Source organism: Carassius auratus, chromosome 9 (assembly GCF_003368295.1).
Source record: "Carassius auratus strain Wakin chromosome 9, ASM336829v1, whole genome shotgun sequence".
NCBI lineage: Eukaryota > Metazoa > Chordata > Actinopteri > Cypriniformes > Cyprinidae > Carassius > Carassius auratus.
Genome location: NC_039251.1, coordinates 25,227,430 through 25,249,690, shown reverse-complemented (window position 1 = coordinate 25,249,690; position 22,261 = coordinate 25,227,430). Strand labels below are relative to the sequence as shown.

The 22,261-nt window shown below is 37.9% G+C and overlaps 1 protein-coding gene across 8 annotated transcripts in view; it reads left to right on the top strand.

Moving 5' to 3' along the window:
• Positions 1-22,261, top strand: part of pard3bb (par-3 family cell polarity regulator beta b) — a 296,499-nt gene that overhangs the window by 147,357 nt on the left and 126,881 nt on the right. For all 8 annotated transcript variants that reach the window (XM_026272247.1, XM_026272250.1, XM_026272245.1 and 5 more), the window contains 3 exons: positions 2,007-2,139; positions 7,693-7,786; positions 8,135-8,238. In XM_026272247.1, coding sequence (XP_026128032.1) covers positions 2,007-2,139; positions 7,693-7,786; positions 8,135-8,238 — 331 coding nt within the window. The remainder of the gene's footprint in view (positions 1-2,006; positions 2,140-7,692; positions 7,787-8,134; positions 8,239-22,261) is intronic.

Below are 22,261 nucleotides of genomic sequence, written 5' to 3'. Positions count from 1 at the left end.
GAAATTGACAGAATATCTAAGTGCATAATGGCCAGTATTATTTTTCCTCACAGACCACAGAGTTGGACGACATCAAACATGTTTGATATTTTTAGACATTTTTAGAACAAATTTTCTCTGTTAAAAATCGCAAACTGTCTAGTACATGGTCTACATTTGATTTGAAACTTACAACCGGCAAAAAAGTACTGCATTACATTACACTTAGTCATTTAGCAGAAACTTTTTTCCAAAGCGACTTACAAATAAGCACAATGGAAGCAATATAAATCAACAAAAAGGCAATGATATGCAAGTGCCATAACAAGTCTCAGTTAGCTTAATACAGTACACGTAGAAAGGATTTTTATTTATTTTTATTCTATAGTAATATAAAAAGAAAACAAATCGAAAACGAATAGAGCAAGCTAGTGTAAGAGGCCTTTTTTGCTTTTGTTAATTGTATAATAAATAAAAGGATAAAACAAAAAGATAAGAGAAGCTAGGTTTTTTTTTTTTTTTAAGTAAACAAGCAGTTAATAATTGAGTGCAAGTCTTCTATTCTTTTTTTCTTTTTAAAGAATACAATTAGAATAGATATTGCTAGAGTTAGAGGGTCAAATAACGATGAAAGAGATGTGTTTTTAGCTGATTGTTGAAGGATTAAGTTGGACAGGTCATTCCACCAGGAAGGAACAGTTAGTGTAAAAGTATGTGAAAGTGATTTTGTGCCTCTTTGTGATGGCACAATAATGCTTCATTCACTTGCAGATCGCATGCATCTAGAGGACACATAAGTCTAAAGTAGTGAATTAAGGTAAAATGCTGCAGAGTCAGTGATGGTTTTGTACATCCGCCATGTTTTCACTGTCACTTGACCTACCAGCGTCAGTTGTATGACACTTTACTGCCGTTCACAAATTCTCTCTCATGGCTTCAAGGGATAGAAGTCTCCATCAAATGTGCACTTGAAAATCTCTGCACTGAAGTAGTATGACATCCGGCTTCTTTCCGCCTACTGTTTATCAAATACTATGAATTTGGACGTTCTAATCTTTTGGTGTTGCGTTTTTTTTTTTTTTTTTTTTTTTTTACGTGGTGTTTAATATTTGGACAAAGCAATTCTTTTCATTTGTCATGCATCTCGTAGCAGCACATGAGTTTGTGTTCGGTGCTACTTGAATGTCTGGTAGTGGTTGATACTCAGTCATTTAATGTATGATAGTATTTTAAAATATGTTCTGATTTTTATTTATTTTATTTATTTCATTTTTTTATTCCAGCCTTTAGTCTGCTGCATATTTGCCGGTCACCCAAAGCACATATTAACATTAAAACATGAATGTTTAAACATAACAATGCTGAACAGGTGCCTCCTATTCCAGTGGAGACATGACTTCTTGACCCTCTCCATAATTGCTGTTTTCAGACCTTAAGACACTCGGGGCCTCAAAAAATAAGACACACACACCTTGATTTACAATATTTTATGCAAGCGGTTTGCTTTCCTAATGATCCACAGTTAACCGAATGCCGGCAGCATGTGCAGTATCCGAACAGGCCATTAGAAGAGCCATCTGATGCGCTGCACCCTTCCTCTCTCCAGCATTTTGAAACCTGCCAATCGAATTAACATATTTCATAGTGACGCTTCAGGCCTGGAGGCAAGATAATGAAATGAATTACCATTCTGTCTTTCTCTCTGGGGAAAAGAGACAGAAAATCTGTAACATCTGTGTGAGTGGCTTAAATCCTTCATGCCACTGACATCTAGACTAATCAGATGAATTAAGAGCACTTCCAGGAGCAGATTCTTGTGCTGTTTTCATCTCTCGTTCCCTTCCTTCCTCCAAAACCCGAGTCTCAATGTGGTATTTGTTTTGTGATGAATGCCGAAGCCGGCATAACGATCCGCCTGCTATTTGAAAGTCTTTACCTATCCCTGCGCTCAGATTTGCCTCTTCTGTTTCCATAATTCACAAACAGAATCGATACGGTGACACGACTTCTCTCATTTTCTCTCGCAGGAGTTCCAGGAAGCACGGCGAATTCTCAATCGATCCTTTGATAGCTGCGTGGGGCAGGCGGGGCACCTCGGCCAATCAGATGGCAGCACTCAGCCCCCCATGGTGATGAACAGCATCTACGAGCGATGTGCGGGTGAGTGATGGGCTCGCTGTGTCTTTATCTCACAGTCGGTCCGTGCCGCAATGAGACGTTCAAGGAGAAGGCCACACAGATATCTAGTGCTAATATATTTCTGTCGTCTGCGGCGCATTTGCTTGCAGATTGCCTTTTCATCAGCTAGACTGATAAAGTACGACTCTTCATTTTGACTTAAAGGCAGTAGAAACAAAACAAATAGGACTTTAGACGTCTAAACACAAAATGACTTTTGTAGAATTAAAAATGAACCATATAATGTATGAGTAGACAATGGTATAAAATTGATCAAAAGTAATAAAGATATTTACATTACAAAAAATGTAATGTAGTAAATAGTTAATAAGACTGGTAAATGTAATCTTAAGAATGTTTATTTTTCCTTACTGTACATTATGATGTTATTAGGCTTAACAGAATAATATTATTGATAGAATTTAACATTAGTTTTATTCTGCATGGATCTGTCTGCCTTATGCAGACCAGTATACTATATTGAGAACTTTTAAATACCGCTAACTGGGTTTTGAAACCGTTTTCTGTTCACACGCCATACTGGAAAACTGTTTGTCCATGAATATCTGTCACTATCGATGCAGTGTGCTTGTCGTACATGTGCTATCTTTCTCTGTCTCTCTTTTTCTCACTTTTATGCCTAGAAAGACTCTTTTATCACAGCTGTATTAGAAACTGGAAGTTTAACTCGTCGGAGAATTGGAGCACATTTGCAATTCTTTTCATGTGAAATGCCTGTGTGCATAGCCTGTCGTGTGGACCATCCTTTTAACCGAACATGAAAGAGTAACACTCCTCCTCCAGGATTTCAGCACAACCAGAGACAGACAGATCGAGAGAGGGGCTTAAAATGGAGCTGCCTGCTTCACGTGTCTGAAGCTTTTCCCGTTTCGCACACACTGTACTCATTGGGATTCCCAGAGCGCACAATTCTAAGAAATAATACAAATAGTCCAATATCTGCCGCATCAGCTTCATATCTCCCCTCCCTGACACCTCACGCTTCTCCCCGTTGCTTATTTCCTTGATAGACCAATGCTCTCACTCTCATAAATATATGCAGTTCAAAAATATTCCTTCTTTTCTCTCTCTGACTGGAAGTGGTTCTAGGTACGGTTGTCTCATAAGCAAAGAAAGTATGACAGCAAAGAAGAAAAAAATAATAATAAAAAGGAAAGCAAGCCCTCCCCTCGTGCTGTGATCGTGTGTTTGTGTTGGTTTCTCTCGCCCTGACCTTGAAATCATTAAGTTGATGTGCGTTTTATCTAGGCCATGTTTCCAAAGGCGCAACAGTAATGCGGTCCGCTCGTAACATAGCGTAGCAGACAATTTAAAATGCATAATGCTCTCATCAAGAGAGTGCTGAATTTTTTAGCGTGGCATAGCCATTTGGGCTGAGGGAAGTAATTTACTGGTAGTTGAATGAGCTGTAAATGAAAGCTAATGATTTCGTACATATGTATGTGTATTGTGTTTGCTTTTGAAGTGGTGCTCCTCGGGAGAATCGCTCTAATTATAACCCTGGATAACAGTGAGGAGGGCGGAAGTGTGGGATGGTATGATTATTACTGTTTCTGAACTCTGTCCGTCTCTGGTGTGGGACGAGTTTTTCCCTGCCCTCTTACGCCTTCATGAGAAGATGAACTTTGAGTTCTGTGGAGTTTAAATTAAGGGTGTTCTTGTTTATTTGCTACATTTCAAGCCTTTTTTCTTCTTTTTTTTCTGCATTTACAAAAAAGATTGATGATGTATCAAACGATAATAATATGGTACTTCACATATACCATGGTACTGAATGATTGCTGTATTCATATATCATAGTATTTACATAATATTTAGTGCTTTCAAATAATTAATCGCGATTAATCGCATCAAAATAAAAGATTTAGTTTACATAATATATGTGTTTGTGCTGTGTATGTATATGTATATATATACTATGGGTGTAACGGCTCACAAAATTCACGGTTCGGTTCAAGACGATACACTGGTGTCTCGGTTCGGTACGTTTTAGATACAACAAAAAGAAAAAATTGGCAGATAAATTTCCTTGATTTTTGTAAATGTTCTATTTATTAAAACTAACAATGTTTTTTTTTTTTTTTACATTGAACTGTTATTTTTATATATTAAATATATTTATAATATAAATTATATAAATATAAATATAGACATGTACATTTTCAAAATATATACTGTATGTGTGTGCATTTATATATACATAATAAATATACACAGAACACATACATTTTTTGTTTGCGATTAATCACAATTAATAATTTGACAGAACTAATATTATTATAAGGTACTTTAATGTACAAATGCATGTACAAAAACATGGTATGAATGTGGTACATGTCCGGGACTGCAGTGATGCTTCATAAGTTATTTTTTTATTGAGAGGAAAGCAGACAGGGAATGAGAGATAGGAAAATTATGTGTTGCGTTTTAAACGCATGGGCAGTTAAATTCGTTAGCGCATATGTGCTAACCACAAGGCCACGGCTCCAAAACACTCAAAGGAAAGCTGGAACGGTTCATTTATCTCTAGTTCCCAGCATGCTTTCTGTTGAAACTAGCTATTTGTGGTGACATCTGTCTTGAAGAGCATCTCACTCGAAGCCCATCTTAACTATGTTCCTCAGCGGTTATTTCTAGTCATGTTGGTCCAGCTTCAATCTGTTTGAATTAGAAAAGACTATAAGATTGAAATATCTAAAATGGTCTGAATAATTTTTTTGGTAACGTCGTGATAGAACATGTAAATTGCAGAGAGATTAGTTTGATGTGTGTTTTCATCAAGAAGACAATACACCTGCAATGCATCTCTAAGATGTTTCCTGTCAGATGTTAAATATACATTTAAAAAATGATTTTTTATCAGATGTTTGTCCACATCAAATTGTTTCTAGAGGTATCTCAAATCATGCTTAAAAACAGTATTTTTCAATAGTATTCGTTCCAGCTTATGTGCATGTGAGTTGTAGAGTAATTTAGATTAATTACAGTAATTTGATGACTTTGCCAAGGCAATTTTGCTTTTAACTCAAAGATGGTACTTCAATTCCCACAGCTGCCTTACCGAGAGTGTTGCAATTTCTCCCATTAAATCTTTCCACAATATATAGTTTCTGTGTGTGTGTAACACAATATTTTCAGTTCAGGAAATGCCTCATGTTCTCCTAGCAATACTTGTGCAGCCAACCCCTCTTCTGCTCAATGTCATTATGAATATTGTACACAGATGTGAAATATTATATCTGTCCAGTGTTTTTGGTAATAGATTCATACCCAGCCCTCTTGGAGAGAAACATGGCTTTTATTTCAGTTAATGTTTTACATAAGGATGTGTTTTGCTAGTGCAGGCGAGAGGTCTGGTAGCACACACCGTTTAGGATTAATAACCCTGTTTTAGCTGGAAGAGCCATTGATCCATCATCTTCTGAAGGAACAACTTATTTCATTTCGACTACGCCACACTTTAGCAGATAAATAATCGTGAGTGTGTGCGCCTGCAAATGTGTGTATGTGCGTTTGTATGCAACGCACATCCATTTTTTCATTCACTCCAACATCAGTTCATCTCTGTGTTTGTGTGTGTGTGTGTGTGTGTGCGAGCGTGCATGTGTGCGTCTGTGCGCTTGATGTATTATGGCAGTTGTGCAGCACACAAACAGATGAGATATATAATACTAATAAGCAGTCATCCCAGTGCAGTCTGATGAGTAATGATGAAGTTCTGCTGGGTGGGGCGCACTGATCTATGTGATTGTCAGGCCCGATATCCAGCTCCACTCCGCCAAAACACAGACACTCTATCAAGAAGACAGAACAACGTGCTATCCATATCCCAGCAACACACAGGAAGAAGTAAAACATTTTATGGTTTTGTATTTTATTGAAAAAAAATTTTCTCTAAAGTTCACCGAAATCAAGCTATGATTTGTAAAGTTAACGTGACAACATTCAGGGCATTGATTTCTCAGCCAAAATTAATTATTCATTATTTAAATTAATTATATGTATTTCACATATACTTGACAGCCAATATCTATTGTAATAATGTTTTGTGTGTGTGTTTGGTACTTATATATATATATATATATAAATGCATTTTTTACAATGTTTATGGTGTTTACAAATCTTTTTCACAGTCAACAACTACCGCAGCAGCTGTCATAAGCAGTTGATCTGCTAAAGGAAATGGTTTAGGAAATGATTACAAAGGTTCAGTCTAAATCTGGAACTGTTTGTGAGCGTCTGTTCGTACTGTAGATTGTTTGTAAAATGCATTCGCTAAGGGTCTGGGAATCTGAGGCATTTGTTTGCAATTGCGCATTGTTGGCCTTTAGACAAAGACCTCAAGCCTTTGTTTTGGTTCTGCACTATTTGGCCTAACGGAATGAGGTCTTTGTCATGTGGGGCTTCAGATACAGTAGTTGAAAACCTCAACTAAATAATAAAGGGCAAGAAAGAGCTTAGAAACAGCTCATTGTGTCTTTGTTTCTGCAGCAGGTGGTTTAAGCCAGGCTTCTGTGTTGACTAGCAAGAACAAGGCAACAGTAGAGTGTAGTCTCTTTAGGCAAATGAGACATGAACGGAGTACACAGTCACTGCATCATCCTGCTAACTGTGCTTGCTGTCTTTCATCTCCTCACTACACTTCTGTTGGGCTGTTGGTTTCATCCTCATTAACCTGCGAAGACAGTGCACTGCATATATCCCACAAACAAATATATATATATAATTTTCTGTTTAATATGCTTTATTGGCATGAAATAAATTTACCTACTGTACATACTTAGAAAATAGGGCTGTGCATATTTATTTTTGTATAAACTATTTTTAGGTTGCACTTTTTTGTTTACACTACTGTTCGAAATTAATGAATTAAAGTATTAAAATCATATTTTTAGTAGTAAGGAAGCATTAAATTATCACATTAATAATGTGATGAAGGACCATGTGGCTGCTGAATTTTCAGCTTTGCATCGCAGGAATAAATTAGATTTTAAAATATACTGAACGGTATGAAAAGTAATGTATACAGTGCATGTAAAACAAAGAAGTGATTTCTTTGTGGTCTACACTTGTTGTTCTACACTGGAGAAATACCATACTAGTAAATAATAAATAGAGTTACAATAAACATTATTAAGGATATTGAAGATTGCAAACTGACTAATTATGCCAATAATAGTGTTAATAACATATGCTTAGTTATAGAGACTACGTCTCTGTCAGACACACACTCATACACACTCTTACAAGCTTAACCAAGCTTAGAGAGGGAAAAATCAAGTCAAGCCAAGGGCCCAGTCCCATTATCATAGGAGTGAAAGATCATTAAAGGTGAGTGGAGATTGCAGTGTGTTGGAGCTGATAATGGTCTCTGTCTCTGTCTGTCTCAGACTGTCACCCTTCTCCACCGCTGGCCTGACCCCAGCAGACCCCTCTTAAATGAGCCCGCATAATATTTCCTCAGAGCTCTAATGATTGCTTTTCTTTTTTTGTGGTTTGCCCGTTCTTTCACAGTTTCAAATGGGGGATACGGTCACATGGAAGAGGGGGATGATGAAAGCTTCGCTGCTAATCCTCATAGACAGGACAGCCTGACACTCCAGCAGAGGTAACAATGATTTTTTCTTGGACTGAAATTGACAAACATGTCTTTTTCTCCATGTAGGGGTTGCACCGGCTAGTTGATTATTTTTGACACCAGTTGGTCACATGACTTGAGTATTTGTCTGCACATGGAAAAATCAGACTGTTCCTCTGACCACAAACTAGCTAAATTATCTGACATTAGTTTTTTATTGTAAACGGCAGATATAGAGTTAAGCACTAATCCCACTGAGTAGTTTACTATTTTTCTGTCAGACTAATAAAAAAAAAACAGTGCAATATTTTATCCACTGACTATTTAATAAAAATATTAAAGAAATGCATGTTTGCCCGTGTTTGTGTGTGTCTCCAGTCTGAGTTCAGGTCTTCGTTCAGCTGATGCTTCTTTGACTGACGGAGGTCAGCAGGGTCATATGGAGCAGAATCATGTGAAGTCATCTAAGAGAATGGATCTGGGTAAGTCATTCACATTATTCTCTCTCTGCCTTCTCTCAGTGTTTTCCTATCAATGGAAATGGAAAAGTATAACATTTTGAGCAAATATGTGACCCTGGACCACAAAACCAGTCTTAAGTGTCAAGAGATTTATGCAACTGAATAAATAAGCTTTCCGTTGATATATGGTTTGTTAGGATTGGACAATATTTGGCCGAGATACAACTATTTGAAAATCTGGAATCTGAGGGTGGAAAAAAAAAATCTAAATATTGAGAAAATTGCCTTAAAATTTGTCCAAATGAATTCTTAGCAATGCATATTACTAATCAAAAATCAGCACTAAATCAACCCAGAATAATCATTTCTGAAGGATCATGTGACACTGGAGTCTAAAATAATGGCTGTGGAAAATTCAGATTTGCATCACAGGAATAAATTACATTTTAAAGTTTGTTTGAACTGTAAAAATCCAAAATTCTAAAAATCTTACAGTATTATTGTTTATATTGCATTTTTGATGTAAAGTAATACAATTATAAAAATCTTACTGACCCCAAACCTTTGAACCGTGGTGTATATATTGCTTTCATTTTATATTTTTGACTCAAATCTAATTCCATTATCCACCTGTGAGTGGATCTCATATATATATATATATATATATATATATATATATATATATATATATATATATATATATATATATTAGGGGTGTAACGGTTCACAAAATTCACGGTTCGGTTCGATACGATACACTGATGTCACGGTTCGGTTCGGTTCGATACGTTTTAGATACAGCAAAATGTAAAAACATCTCAACTTTTCAGAATGCCGCAAGCGCACCGCGGGTCATGTGACAAGAACCAACCAATCAGCTTCATCCTTTCCCGTAACAAGGTTGAGAGCTCAGCCAAGATGAAGGAACAGCTGATCGTAGTTGTATATGGATTGCAATTTTGAAATAAATTTAGTAGCAGAGCTACTGCAAGCGATTTTTAGAGCTGCAAATCCATTTATCCTTCGCTGAAATTTCCGCGTCTCATGGAGAGAGCACGTCATTGTTGCTTAGCAAAGACAGACGCCTCATGAGCGCTTCTGCCCGAGCGCTTTGGAAAGGAGGAGAAAGACGTGCTTAGCGTTTTCCACGCGTTTTTAGGAGCGATATGTGAACGGCCCCTAAGGCGCTCGCTCACTCAGCACGCGCTGAAGGCTCGTTGCAAAATGTCTAATGCATTTAACAGACCAGAAATATAAGATCCTAAAATAACCAACAGGTCTGGTGTTTGGGTTGGATTCCCTGTAATAGTGTCTAAATGCTGCAGGGATAGTTTGCTGCGTGCATGTTTCTCCTTTTTTTCGTCTTTTCCCAGATAGTACTGACGCATATATCCCAGATATTCCCGCTGGTTTTTTTTTTTTTTTTTTTTTTTTTTTTTTGTATTCCCGCTGGTGTACCCTGTCATGTTGCAGATGCGACATACCGTTGTTTTTTTATCCACCACTCTCTTGCCATCACCATTATAGCTTAAAGGGAATCCAAAGTGCACCCAAACACCAGACCTGTTGGTTATTGGAGGATCTTCTCATTTCTAGTCTGTTAAACGCATTGGCTATTTTGCAACGAGCCTTCAGCGCGTACTGAGTGAGCGAGCGCCTGCTGAGTAGCCTAACATAAACATATAAGATGGTGTTTTTTTCTTCTTCGGGAGTGTCAGGGGCGTTGCCTGTTACGTTGTTTGGGTTATTGGGCTACCTTGTTGAACGCATATCATTATATTTCTATCTCTCTCTTTTTTTTTTTTTTTTTTTTTTTCAAATATAATTAATTACTCCAACGAACCGTTCGGTATACATAATGCGTACCGCGTACCGAACCGAAAGCGTCGTACCGAACGGTTCAATACGAATACGCGTATCGTTACACCCCTAATATATATATATATATATATATATATATATATATATATATATATATACACACAAACCGTATTTAGAATATATCATATTAAGAGGAGTGGAAACCATCCATGTTCTAGCAGTCTCTTCAATGTGAAATGTGGGCTGACTGGTCTAAGTGCATGCTGGGGGATGAATCAATGCTCCTCCTCACTGTAACACAATTAATCTCTTGTGTTCCAACATTACCTTGAAAATCTAATCAGCGGCGCTCTATATCTGATACATCAGCCACGGCTACAGACCAAATCTGTGTCACATGATGGCTTTTTAAAAAACAATAGTGCAAGTATTGAAGAGCTCAATATGTCGAGGGCGGACGGGGGGCTACTCTCTGGTGACCGTGGTGACTGTAGCTATGGTGGGCTGCACAATAGCCAGCGCTCCAATTCAGCCATGAATAAAAACCCACTGTAATTTGGTTCCAAGTGCTGGATATGAAATTGGATCGTCTTTAATACGAGCGCTAGGATATTAATAATACATAACCAATAAAGAGAGCCCTCTTTAGTTCATGAATAATAGAAAGTTTGAATAGTTTTTTAATTGAAATTTTTGGGTGTACGCTCATATTCACCTGGGCGTAGGCACATTAAAAGGAGAGAAATCGAGTGAATTATGCCACTGGCCTCTCTCTGGATCCCCTCAGAGGCATGAATAGCTGGGAGGATGGAAACCTGTACACTAGATTTAGGTTTACAGCTGCTGTAATGGCTTTGTTGTGATTACTGTGTATGCGCTGGTATGACTGCTTTAGTGGCGATTTGTTTTCCTGGCCGGTTGGCAGGAAAGTAACTTTGTTAATGAAGAGCTCAGGAAGTACACCAGTGTTGTTTTGTTACTGTTGATGGGGTTATACAGTAAATTGTACCGATTTACATCATCCATTGAACATTCACTAACTGTGTTGGAATAGCTGAGCTGTTGGTTGAATACAAGTGCACTCTCAAAAATTTTAATATCATGGAAAAGGTCTTTATTTGTTTTATAATTTTAATAAAAATAAAAAAAGCTTGATATTGAGCTTGATAGATGGCAGTTGTGGTAGTAAAAGGTGCACAAGCAAAAGGGATGACCACTGCCTTGAGAAGATTGTCAGGAAAAGCTGATTCAAGAACTTGGGAGAGCTTCACAAGGAGTGGACTGAAGCCGGAGTCAAGAGTCTACACACTCAGATGTCTTCAGGAAAAGAGATACAACTGTCACATTCCTAGAACCAAGCCACTCCTGTACCAAAAAAAAAAAAAAACGTCAGACGTATTTCACCTGGGGTAAGGAGAAAAAGAGTTGGACTGTTGTTCAGTGGTCCACAGTCATCTTTTCAGATGAAAGTAAATTTTGCATTTAATTTGGAAATCAAGGTTTGGAGTCTGGAGGAAGACTGGAGAGGCACAGAATCCAAGCTGTCTGAAGTCCAGTGTTAAGTTTCTGAATGATCAGTAATGATTTGGGTCCTGTGACGTCTACTGGTGTTTCTCCATTGTGCTTTATCAAGTCCAAAGTCAATGCAGCCATCTACCAGAAGATTTTGAAGCACTTTATGCTTCCATCTGCCGGCAAGCTTTATGGAGATGCTGATTTCATTTTGCAGCTGGACTTTATCACCTGCCCAATGTAACAAAACTACTTTCCATTGGTTTTATGGCCATTATATTATTGTGCTTGATTGGCCAGCCAACTCACCTGACCTGAACCTCACAGAGAATATTTGGGGTGTTGTAAAGAGGAAGATAAGCAACATCTGACAATATAGAGGAGGTGAAGGCTGCTATCAAAGCAACCTGGGCTTCAGTAACACCTCAGCAGTGCCACAGGCTGATCACTTCCACACCACACTGCACTAAAGCAGTAATTCATGCAAAAGGAACCCCAACTAAGTATTGAGTGCATAATTAAACCTGCTCTGGAGATTTTTAACATTTATTTCTTGTAAATCTTTTTTTGATTGATCTTTTGAGAAAATATTCAAATTTTTTGAGCTACTGATTTGATACTGATTTATTTTTTTAATGAAATTACAAAAAGGAAAAAACCTTTCCATGATATTCAATTTTTTTTAGATGCACCTGTGTTTGTGTGTGTGTGTGTGTGAGTGTGTGTGTGTGTGTGTGTGTGTGTGTGTGTATATATACATAACATACATATACATAAAAAAGCAACATTTTTTTCATTATTACGGTAATACAGAACTATTGATTTTCATAAGAAAACAATTTGAAAAAATGTTTACTACAGCACTGAGAATGTAATAAGAATTGTCACTGTTCATTCTACTTATTTCATTATGATTTGTATATATGTACATCATCATCAATTTGCATATTATGGTTGCAATGTGTGCTCTTGTGGTGACCATAACTTCTGTTCAAACATCTTATATAATTCTCTGATCATGTCCTACCCTTTATTCTTGTCTCAGTTCTGCCTACAGTAAAGGCTAAAAAGATAAGAGACTAGCTTTATGATACCCATACCTGCAGCAAATATTCAGACTGCAGCACTCCACAGAGCAGTTTAAGGGAGTCCATCGGTTTGTGTCTTAGCAAGAAGATTTTTTGCAGAGAGCTGCAGGGGAGAATGATGACAGACTTGTCCCACCTTTCCTCCCTCAGGACGGAGACAGGATAGAAAAGGAGTAATGAGAGTGAGAGAGGAGATTATAGAGGTGCTGGAGGTGCAGATGAGAAGAGAGAAGAGGGTCCACTGGATGACTGCCTCTGAGGAATAGAGGGATCACTAAAAAAGAAATGAGATGGCGTGATGGGTGCGACGGCTCTAAAAATTGAACGCTCGCATGAGAATTGAACAGTGCAGCACATTTCCACACATTAGCTAAGGATGACCCTATTAGCTCTGCTTTTTTCCATAACACACTGAATGAGAAATATTTCACTCTCTTAAAACGCTGGATGCAGCAGAATTTCAATTACACTTCATTAGTTTTCCATATTTGGTCCACGCAAAGTAATGTTTCGGTGGCGGCAATCGACTATGCCAACAATTGATTGGCTTTCATTATCGTGATAGTGTAAGAGTGTGTATTTCTAATAGACACAGAGCAAAAGACTTTTCCTCATTCAAAACCACCTTTTTTTGCTAGTTTCTATGACTTAATGAGTGAGCATAATGGATGTAGAGCTATTTTTTTCTCTCTCTGACCTCATCTTGACTCTCCTCTGGAGCCATAGGTGTCAATTGACCCTTTGCAAACCCCTCCTTAGTTACTGTTGCTGTGTCCAACATGCCTTGGCACTCTCACGCCACTCATCACGTTCTCACAAAATACATTTTTTTGTGATACAAATACAAATACATTGGCTGTTATGATTGGTCAGATCACCTGTCATTCAATTTCTTGGTAAAGGTCAATTACAGTGGCCGATTTGGTCCCCATCCCTTTATAAAATTAGCTTGCAGCAGGGGTGTATATGATACAGAAGAAGCTTTTAAAAGATAATGTTAATTTGTGTCCAAAACGTAATTAATATTCATGAGCCAAGCCTTCATGTTTGTCCTCACTCATCTTTAAAACAAATTAACACCTATGTGAGCCACTTACTATCCTAAAACTGTTCCTGAACAATCACTCATGAATATAGTAACTTCATGAACCTTCATGATTACTGGAATGTGTATTTTTATGATAAAGCACTTAACCCTCAGTCATATTACTGAACAATTTTACATTTTGATTCTTTAAAAAGGTTTACATATATATATATATATATATATATATATATATATATATATATATATATATATATATATATTAGTTATAATAACTACAAATTTTTATCAAGAACTATTAAATTTGAATCGAATTGGGGAATCATCTCTGATTCCCAACTTTGTTACATAAATGCTAATATATATATGATCATTCAAGAGTGAACCGTGTAAAATAGGTACTAGCATAATTGCATTTCTTGCATAAACCTAATACCAGCCTCTCCAGAGAAAATGCTTCATCCCCATGTGCTCGTACGATTGCACTTCAAGATGAATGCTTGCACTCAGAGTCCTTTATTCCTGGCTTCTTTTGATCAGAAACTGTCCTAAATGCTCGTCTTTCATCTGTGTGTGGAGGTCCAAGGCCAAAGTGTGTTATTCTCCTGAGCTTTTGTTCTCACCAGCAGAGTTGGAGTACATCTGTTCGATGAGCATGTTTCTTTCTGGAGAAGCATTATTCATTGACCTATTTTGTATTGTTTTACCGCTCTCTGTGGAACCAGAATTAGATTTGTAATGTGGGAAAACCACCATTATGGGAAAACCACATTATCTACAGTTGAATTGAAAAACAGGAAATAACTGTTTATAAGAGATTGACATTGTGCAGTTGGTTTGTTGTATTGTATCATTAGCAGGACATGAATGTTGTTCAGATCTCAATCATAATGCGTGTGTTTTGATCAGTTTATACACTTTGGTTAGAAAACATACCATCTTTTGTTTGCCTTTACATGTTATTTGTATTTATTTGCTAAGGCAGTACATTTTGTCAATGGTTTGGTTTTTATTTCTGCTGTTACCTCCAGTAACTCCATCCACTAAAATGTCATTGGTCTAGAATCACACTTTGCATAACTCTTCCCACACAGATTGTGCTACGGACATGAATGATACTTAAACCCAAAAATGTACATTCTGTTATTTACTCACCCTCATGACATCTTCCATTATGTTTCACAGAAAAATACAATTATACAGTTGTGATTGGTAGATGATAAATAAGCCTAAGCAGTCTTTTTGACCATAAAGTCTTACACCATGTGTAGAAATCAGAATATCATAAACATAAAGATTTAGAGATGGGCCAGTTAGTAACTACCTTTTAGCTTTTTCAACATTGCCACTGTTATTGAACTCAACTGAATCAACATTGACCTGACTTGACCTGAAAATACACTGTTGCCTTGAGTTGAATTGAACTCATAATTGATTCACTTTTCAACATGCACAGTTGAAATGAATTGAAAAATTGAACTAAACTGAAATGAATAATAATACTATTGTCTTCTGTAGAGCTGTATTCATTTCATTATTGTTTCATTTTATAACAGCAACACTGATGCTTTTCTGATTATTAATGAGAAGCTGCTTTGAAGCCATCTGTATTGTAAGAAGCGCTGTATAAATAAATATGACTTGACATATCTTATTCATTTTATTCACTATGTATTTATTCTAACTGTCTCTTAATGCTTCTGCAACATTGTCATTTTTCATGCCAGTTAAGCTTATTTGTCTCCGAGAGACAGAAACATTTCACTCATAAATTGAGTTTGGGTGAAAACTGAAGTTATGTGGGACGCGACATTGGTTTCTGTAAGTTGATTGGCTAAAACTCCCTGCAAATCATTGTATACAGGACAAAGGATAAGCCAGTTTTTCCACACAATAGCACATTGTTTCAAACCCAGAATTGCTAGTGCCAGCTAACACACCCGACATCTTTAACTTATATTTGCTGCTGAGTCAATAAGCTTTCACACATTTGAAACAGACAATTATGAAATAATTATCCCTCCACCCCTTTCTGATTGATTTGCTTTTGTTCTTCTTGTAAATCCTTTCCTTTCACTCAATGCATCCAAATCTCTGAGCGCATCTAGCATATGAAGTTTGTGTTTGTCTTTATGTCTGTTTGTTTGTATATCTGCATAAGCAGTTTTTAAGCTAGCTTTTTTTTTTAAGCTTGTGCAATCTATCATCACATGACGGATCACAGCCCACTGAGAAACGTATTTGGCCTTCTATCTCTCGTCTGCTGGGAAAAATTGACCTCATGAAAAATGAATAGGATTATTTAAAAGAGATTGCAATGTAATGAAAACCTATTACTGTGTGCTAGGCCGCTGCTTGCTCGCCAGCGTTTGCCTCTCTCCCTTCAAATCCTTTTTCTTTGGATTACCCGTGCCTCTGCCACTATCGCTTGCCTCAATTTAACATCATATCATATTTGTCACAGGGCCCAAACCCCTATAGCCCAGCTCTCAATAATTACTGTAAATATCTGCCAATTTCCTGCCCCTGTATTTGGACGTGTACACAAGTCATTTCTGGGATAGTAGGATTGGAACAGAAACTATTCGGCTAATGTAAACCATACAGGCTCTCCTAAGCCAGCATGTCTTTTCTCTCCCTCCTTTAGTGATTTGGGTGGATTTTTAGGGTGTTGGAAGTTCATTTTTGATTTATTTTCCATGTAATGTTGGTTCTGAATGTGTGGAGTTTTATGTTAGCACTATAGCTGGCTGCATGCAGCGGTAGTGCTTACAGAGCTGATGTTGGATTGACTGCACAGATATCTGTATTGGCTTTAAATGGGGATTGTGGTTAGAACTTGAGAGCAAAAGTTATAAGCAACAGGACAGAACTGACGCTTTCTCTCTGCCTTTCTGCCCTGTGGTAATACTTGAAATGAACAGCATGCCCTGTGGTTGTGTGGTTTTACTTTGTTTACAAGTGTGTGGAAAACAGAGAGTGCAGTGCTTTTTTTCCTCATGTCAGCAATCTTCACTCCCTCCAGGTGTGCAGAAAGAGCATATGCTGCCCATACGCATCGACACGTATGCATAACCACCCAAAACACATACAGAGATTACACCCTTGTAGGGCTGTGCAAGAAATCAAACGCGATTTTCATGCACATCTCATCAGTAAAGACGCTCCTGTAATTAGAAGTATATCCCCAGCACGTGCGTTCAGATCAGGGTTGCCAGGTTTTCACAACAAATCCTGCCCAGTTGCTTCTCAAAACGAGTCAAAAACTAGCCCAATCGCGCTTCCGGAAGGTTCCCCGATAAAAAAAATTGCTTCCCGGGGTTAAAATATACTTTTTTTAGCATGGTAGCCTTGGTAAAATTCGCATTTTAGGGGCTAAATATCACGTTATATTTGTATTGAGGTCGCTTTGACATGCGGACATTTTCCCAGCAACCCCAATACCAACAACGTGATATTTAGCCCCTAAAATGCGAATTTTACCAAGGCAACCCTGCTAAAAACTTGTATTTTAACCCCGGGAAGCAATTTTTATCGGGGAACCTCCCGGAAGCGCGATTGGGCTAGTTTTGGACCAGTTTTAAGAAGCAACTGGGCAGGATTTGTTGTGAAAACCTGGCAACCCTGATCTGAACGCACGTGCTGGGGATATACTTCTAATTACAGGAGCGTCTTTACTGATGAGATGTGCATGAAAATCGCATTCGATTTTTTGCACAGCCCTACACCCTTGTATCTTTGGTGTACCCCGGCAGTAGAATTAGAGATTGAATTTAATTTTATTATGGGATATTTTTGTTTTGCTTGTTTTATATAGTTTTTTTGCCTAATTGTTTAATTAATTTTTATTGTTTTTTTTTATTTTATTTTGCTTTGTTTCTTTTAATTTTGTTTTTTTTTATTTAGTTTTATTTTTTCAGACATTTTTTTTTTTATCATAAATTTAACAGTATCATTGTCATAAATGTAAATCACTTTGTTCCAGTCATAAATAGAGCAAGATCTCAGTTCCCAACCCTAATTAGCACTAGCGATTAAAATGTAACCCGAGTGAGGGGTCCTTACTTAATCCCAGAATGCATCTGTCTCCCTCCATGGTAGATGAAAGCAGCATGTATACTTTGTCAGAAGTCAGGTAATGAATGCACTCTCGCTTGCTTTGGATCAGTGCGGACTCACACACTCATGCCCACAGCTGTGTCCGGTCTTACTCCAGTGCCCTGCTGATAGACTTGTTCCGTTGTGCTTGTGCCTGATGGATTGGCCCCTGAGGGCCCCCTCTAGACCCCTGTAGAGAGCATACAGGCCATGTGGGTCTGGAAAGCTGAGAGAGTGATGTGCATAGGAGACCAAAGGGTTTCATACGGAATATCCTGATTCTTTCACTCCACCATGTGTACTGCCTGAAGCTTGGTGTGCATGATGGTAAAACACCACAAACACAGCCTCTCCTTTAAAGAAAATCCATTACAGTCTTTGTGCCGGAGGTCTCAGTGACATAGTGAAACCTAATGCAAACCAATGAAAGATGTGGTTTAAAATGCAGTTTATTCTAGTGTACTGTTTAGCGGATGTTAGATTCTGGCCTACACTGAAAAAAAGATCCTGCGTTTTGCTCTGAAACAGTTTAATTTGTAAGGGCAGCCCAGTAAGTGGACCAAACGTGTGTGTGGCCCATGAGACGTTGGAACATGTTTTCACCAGATGCTCACTATGTCCCAATGCCTACTTCCTTCATCCTTCAGTGCTCCTCTCCACACTCTCCCACTCTTCCTCCATAGTGTGACCCTCAGTTCAGTTACAGTGAAATGAGTGAGATGATATTGGGCCAGGGGTCTTTCCGCTCTTAATCTTACTTTCTCACTCTCATTCCTCATTCATTCTATACTTTTGGAGAGCATCGCTCTCATATGGGACTCCCACAGAGAACACATGTGACCTCTGACCTGTTGAGGAGATATAAGCTGTGTTCCATTCAAAGTCGGATGTGGGACATTCCTACTTGATATCTCCAGCTTCCGACCATTAAATGTTTCATCGTCTGATGTGTGCAAGATGACACAAAGCAGAAGAGCAATGCTAGCATTTGTTTTACAGGTGTGCAGTTATCCATGGAGATGGTCATTTACTGGGAGTGTGGGTTTTTGCACTGATTTCATTGTTTACCGTTTTAATTCCTGCCAAAGAAAACAGTGTACTGTTTTAATGATCAATTCTGAATTGAGAAAATGACTCATTGAGAAATTAATTGAAGAACTGAAGAAAATAGCTTATTTTAATAGAGGGACTTCTAGTATGCTGGTTAGTCTTCGGAAAAACTCTGCTTAGACAAGAGAACTACAGCAAATACAGTTATAAAGCAGCATAATTTGGAGATGAAATGAGTTTTGTATTTCAAAGTAACAATAGTGAATATTATTTTAACCTTGACAGTAAATTAAGTAATAAAGTCATTTAAGTATTTTTTATTCTTGAATGTGAATATATGCTATATAATATTTAGAATTATGCTATTTAATTAATAAAATTACTCACCCTCACATTGTTCCAAACCTAGCTGGGTTTCTTTTTTCAGTTGAACACAAAATATATGTTAAAGAATGTTGGTAATCAATCTTGCACTTCATTTTTGATGCACAACTTCAAGCACCAAAAGCAGCCCTGAAACTGTATTTACCTTGGCATAGTTAAAAAGCAAGTGTTCTGTCCATGGAAATGACATACCGTGATCCTCAAACACCATTATTTCCTCCTCCTCGTGTAAATCTTGTGCGTGCAAAAGGCCACTGAAAAAGAGGTGAATCCCAACATAACACTGACTCTGATGTGTTACAGTCGGGATCATTAATGTTTTTGCCTCCAACTTTGCATAACGTATACCAGCCCATGTTCTAGACCAAAAGCCAAATCGTCGATTTAGTGTTGCCAGATATTGCTATTAAAACAAACAAAAAATGATGAATAAATAAAAATAAACAGAAATTATTTCAGATCTTTTGCAATTAAGGTAATATAAAGATATATCTGACCCTAAACTGCAACATCCTACTTTATTAACTTTGTAAAGTGTCAAAAAAAGTGGAAAAGACGAGTCCAAAACCGTTTATAACAGCGTCCACACCATCAGCCTCACTCACAACTCTCTATCAAACCTTCTTGACTCCACCAGTGTCTTGCAGCGATCATGTTCATACCACGTACACCAAACATTCTTGCAAAATCTCTCAAATCTGTATCTTCGTCTGATACAGTCTCTAACATATAAGGTTGGATGCCTAATCCTATTGCTGTGTGAGCTACTGAAATGAGCCACACTGTGAAACAGCCAATCAGAGCAGAGATCAACAGTATCATTCATGACCCTTCCAAATAAGGTAATAATAGACCATTTCAAGTCCTAGGGTTGTAAATGGACATGTAAAACCATTTCTGGATAATTTTTGCCTTTGCATAAGCCACATACCTTATATGTAGATATCAGAGAACAATTTAAACTATTGTATCAATGCATTCTATGTCACCTTTCAAAATTACTTCAATAGAGTATATGTATGATACAGTGCACCTTTATCATCAAATCAGATTTTGGCCTGAGCTTCCAAATAGGACATCTGAGATCAAGTAATATTTCGTTACACTTTTCCAAGTAGTATGTTGTAAATTCAGACTTTCCATGTTGAACTGAATACAGGAAAAGGGCTTACATGCCTATTGAACATGTCACCATGGACCACAGTGGCCTTTTCAGATTTTGTTATTTATGGGGTTGTTTGGGTTCTTTGCCATCCGTGTGTGTGTGTGTCTGTGCTTTTGTCTTGTGGTGTGAGGCGTTGAATATTGACTGTCTTTTGGCATGTGCAATTTTTTTCTGTAAAGAGACTGTAGTAAAAAGGGGATTGGTAATACGTTTAATAAACCAATCCATTTTGTGAATGTTTTACTGATGCCCAGACTAATGTTTATTGACAAGATGTGAAGGCTTTGCTGACTAGGTGGGTTTGGTAAAGCTTGGCTCTGGGAAAAGGCCCCAATGTGTCTTTATGAGCTTTGACATATTTAATTAGCAGGATGGTCTTAAGAGCCCCTCGCTCTGGGCTTTTAATCTCCCTAAAACCTTCTTGGCGCTGGGTTCCCGTTCTCCTTCCTTCTCTCTCTCACGTTGTGCTCTCTCTGTCTCTCCATCACTCCTCATATTCCTCCCTCTTTCTGTGTCCCAGCCTCTCTTGGCAGCCGTGGTCCCAACCACACGTGATTCCTAGCCTCGGAATCCAATTCCCATCAAAATTGTGTTACACCTCCGGCTCCGAGAGCTCTCATAACTCTCTTTGGCCAAGCAACTAAAGGCAATAATCTGCATCCAGCCACCAGATGCGGGACACAGTCCAAAACAATAAGGAGAGCATTTTCTCTTCACAAGTTTTGATTCCCAGTGCTTAACATATAGGATGGTCGCCAATATGATCCTGTATCCATAATGGTGGTCCTGATTTGCCACACCCAACAATAACCAAACCTGAACCCGATGCGTTCCAGTGAATCTTAAGTGTATTGCTGCAGAATGACATTCTGCTGAATTTGTCTATCTTTTTTGTGTGTTTGGTCTGTGTATGTATATATTTACTAGATAGGAATTTAAAGTGTATATCCACCCCAAACTCGTTTCAAAAGGTAGGGAGCAACATATGTTTGCATCTAGAGGATAAAGATAAAGATTTCCACCATGCAGTTTATGGATTGGGTTCAAGTTGGTAGTAAGCTGAAACTTGGTTTGAAAGTAACTTCTGTGTGAATCAACGTAACTTTCACATCGAGCAACATTTACTACACAGAGCCGTTGTTCACTGACAATCTGCGCAAAACATGCATAAAATATTATTGCGTTTTTGCGCAGCTCTGTGTAGTAAATGCTGCTCCATGTGAAAGCACACATGTGATGGAGGTTTACTGCTTAACTGACAAGATACGCAATAAATATCGTATGCGATTTATCGTGCAGCCTTAGTGCTTTTGGACCTTTTTGCTTTTGAAATTTTCCTAATGTTCTCACAGATGCTTTGTATGGTGTATGTCTGTCTTTTGATGTTTATTAGTGAATCTGACTTTTAGCTTAGCAACTTGTCCATGTTTAATCTTATTGGACTCAATCGAGAGTCGCATGTCTTGTGTGATTTTGTGAGTACAACTCATTTTGTATGCCATTTGGAGTATATGGTTATGAATAGACTCCCGAATCAGTACATTTTCACATTCAAAGCCATATCATCAGAGATAAGCCCAGACAGGCAGGTTTTTAGACAGTTCCCCAGACACCAGCTCTCTTTTTCTCCCTCAAACGCTGTTTCTCTCCCCATCTCTCTCTGTCTGCATCCGAGTGTATGAGGGTAGTCGAATCCACTTCCTCTGAGTGGCCACTTCTTTCCTCCTTCTGCTTCCTCCTTAATTGCAGTGAAGTGCAGATGAAAGAGTGGAGAAAAGGAGCATAAGATTTCTTTCTCTTTAAAGCCTCAGCTCTTGAGCACTGTAGCAGAGTCTTGCTTTCTATTATCAGACTCTGCATGCGTCTATATGTGTGTGTGTG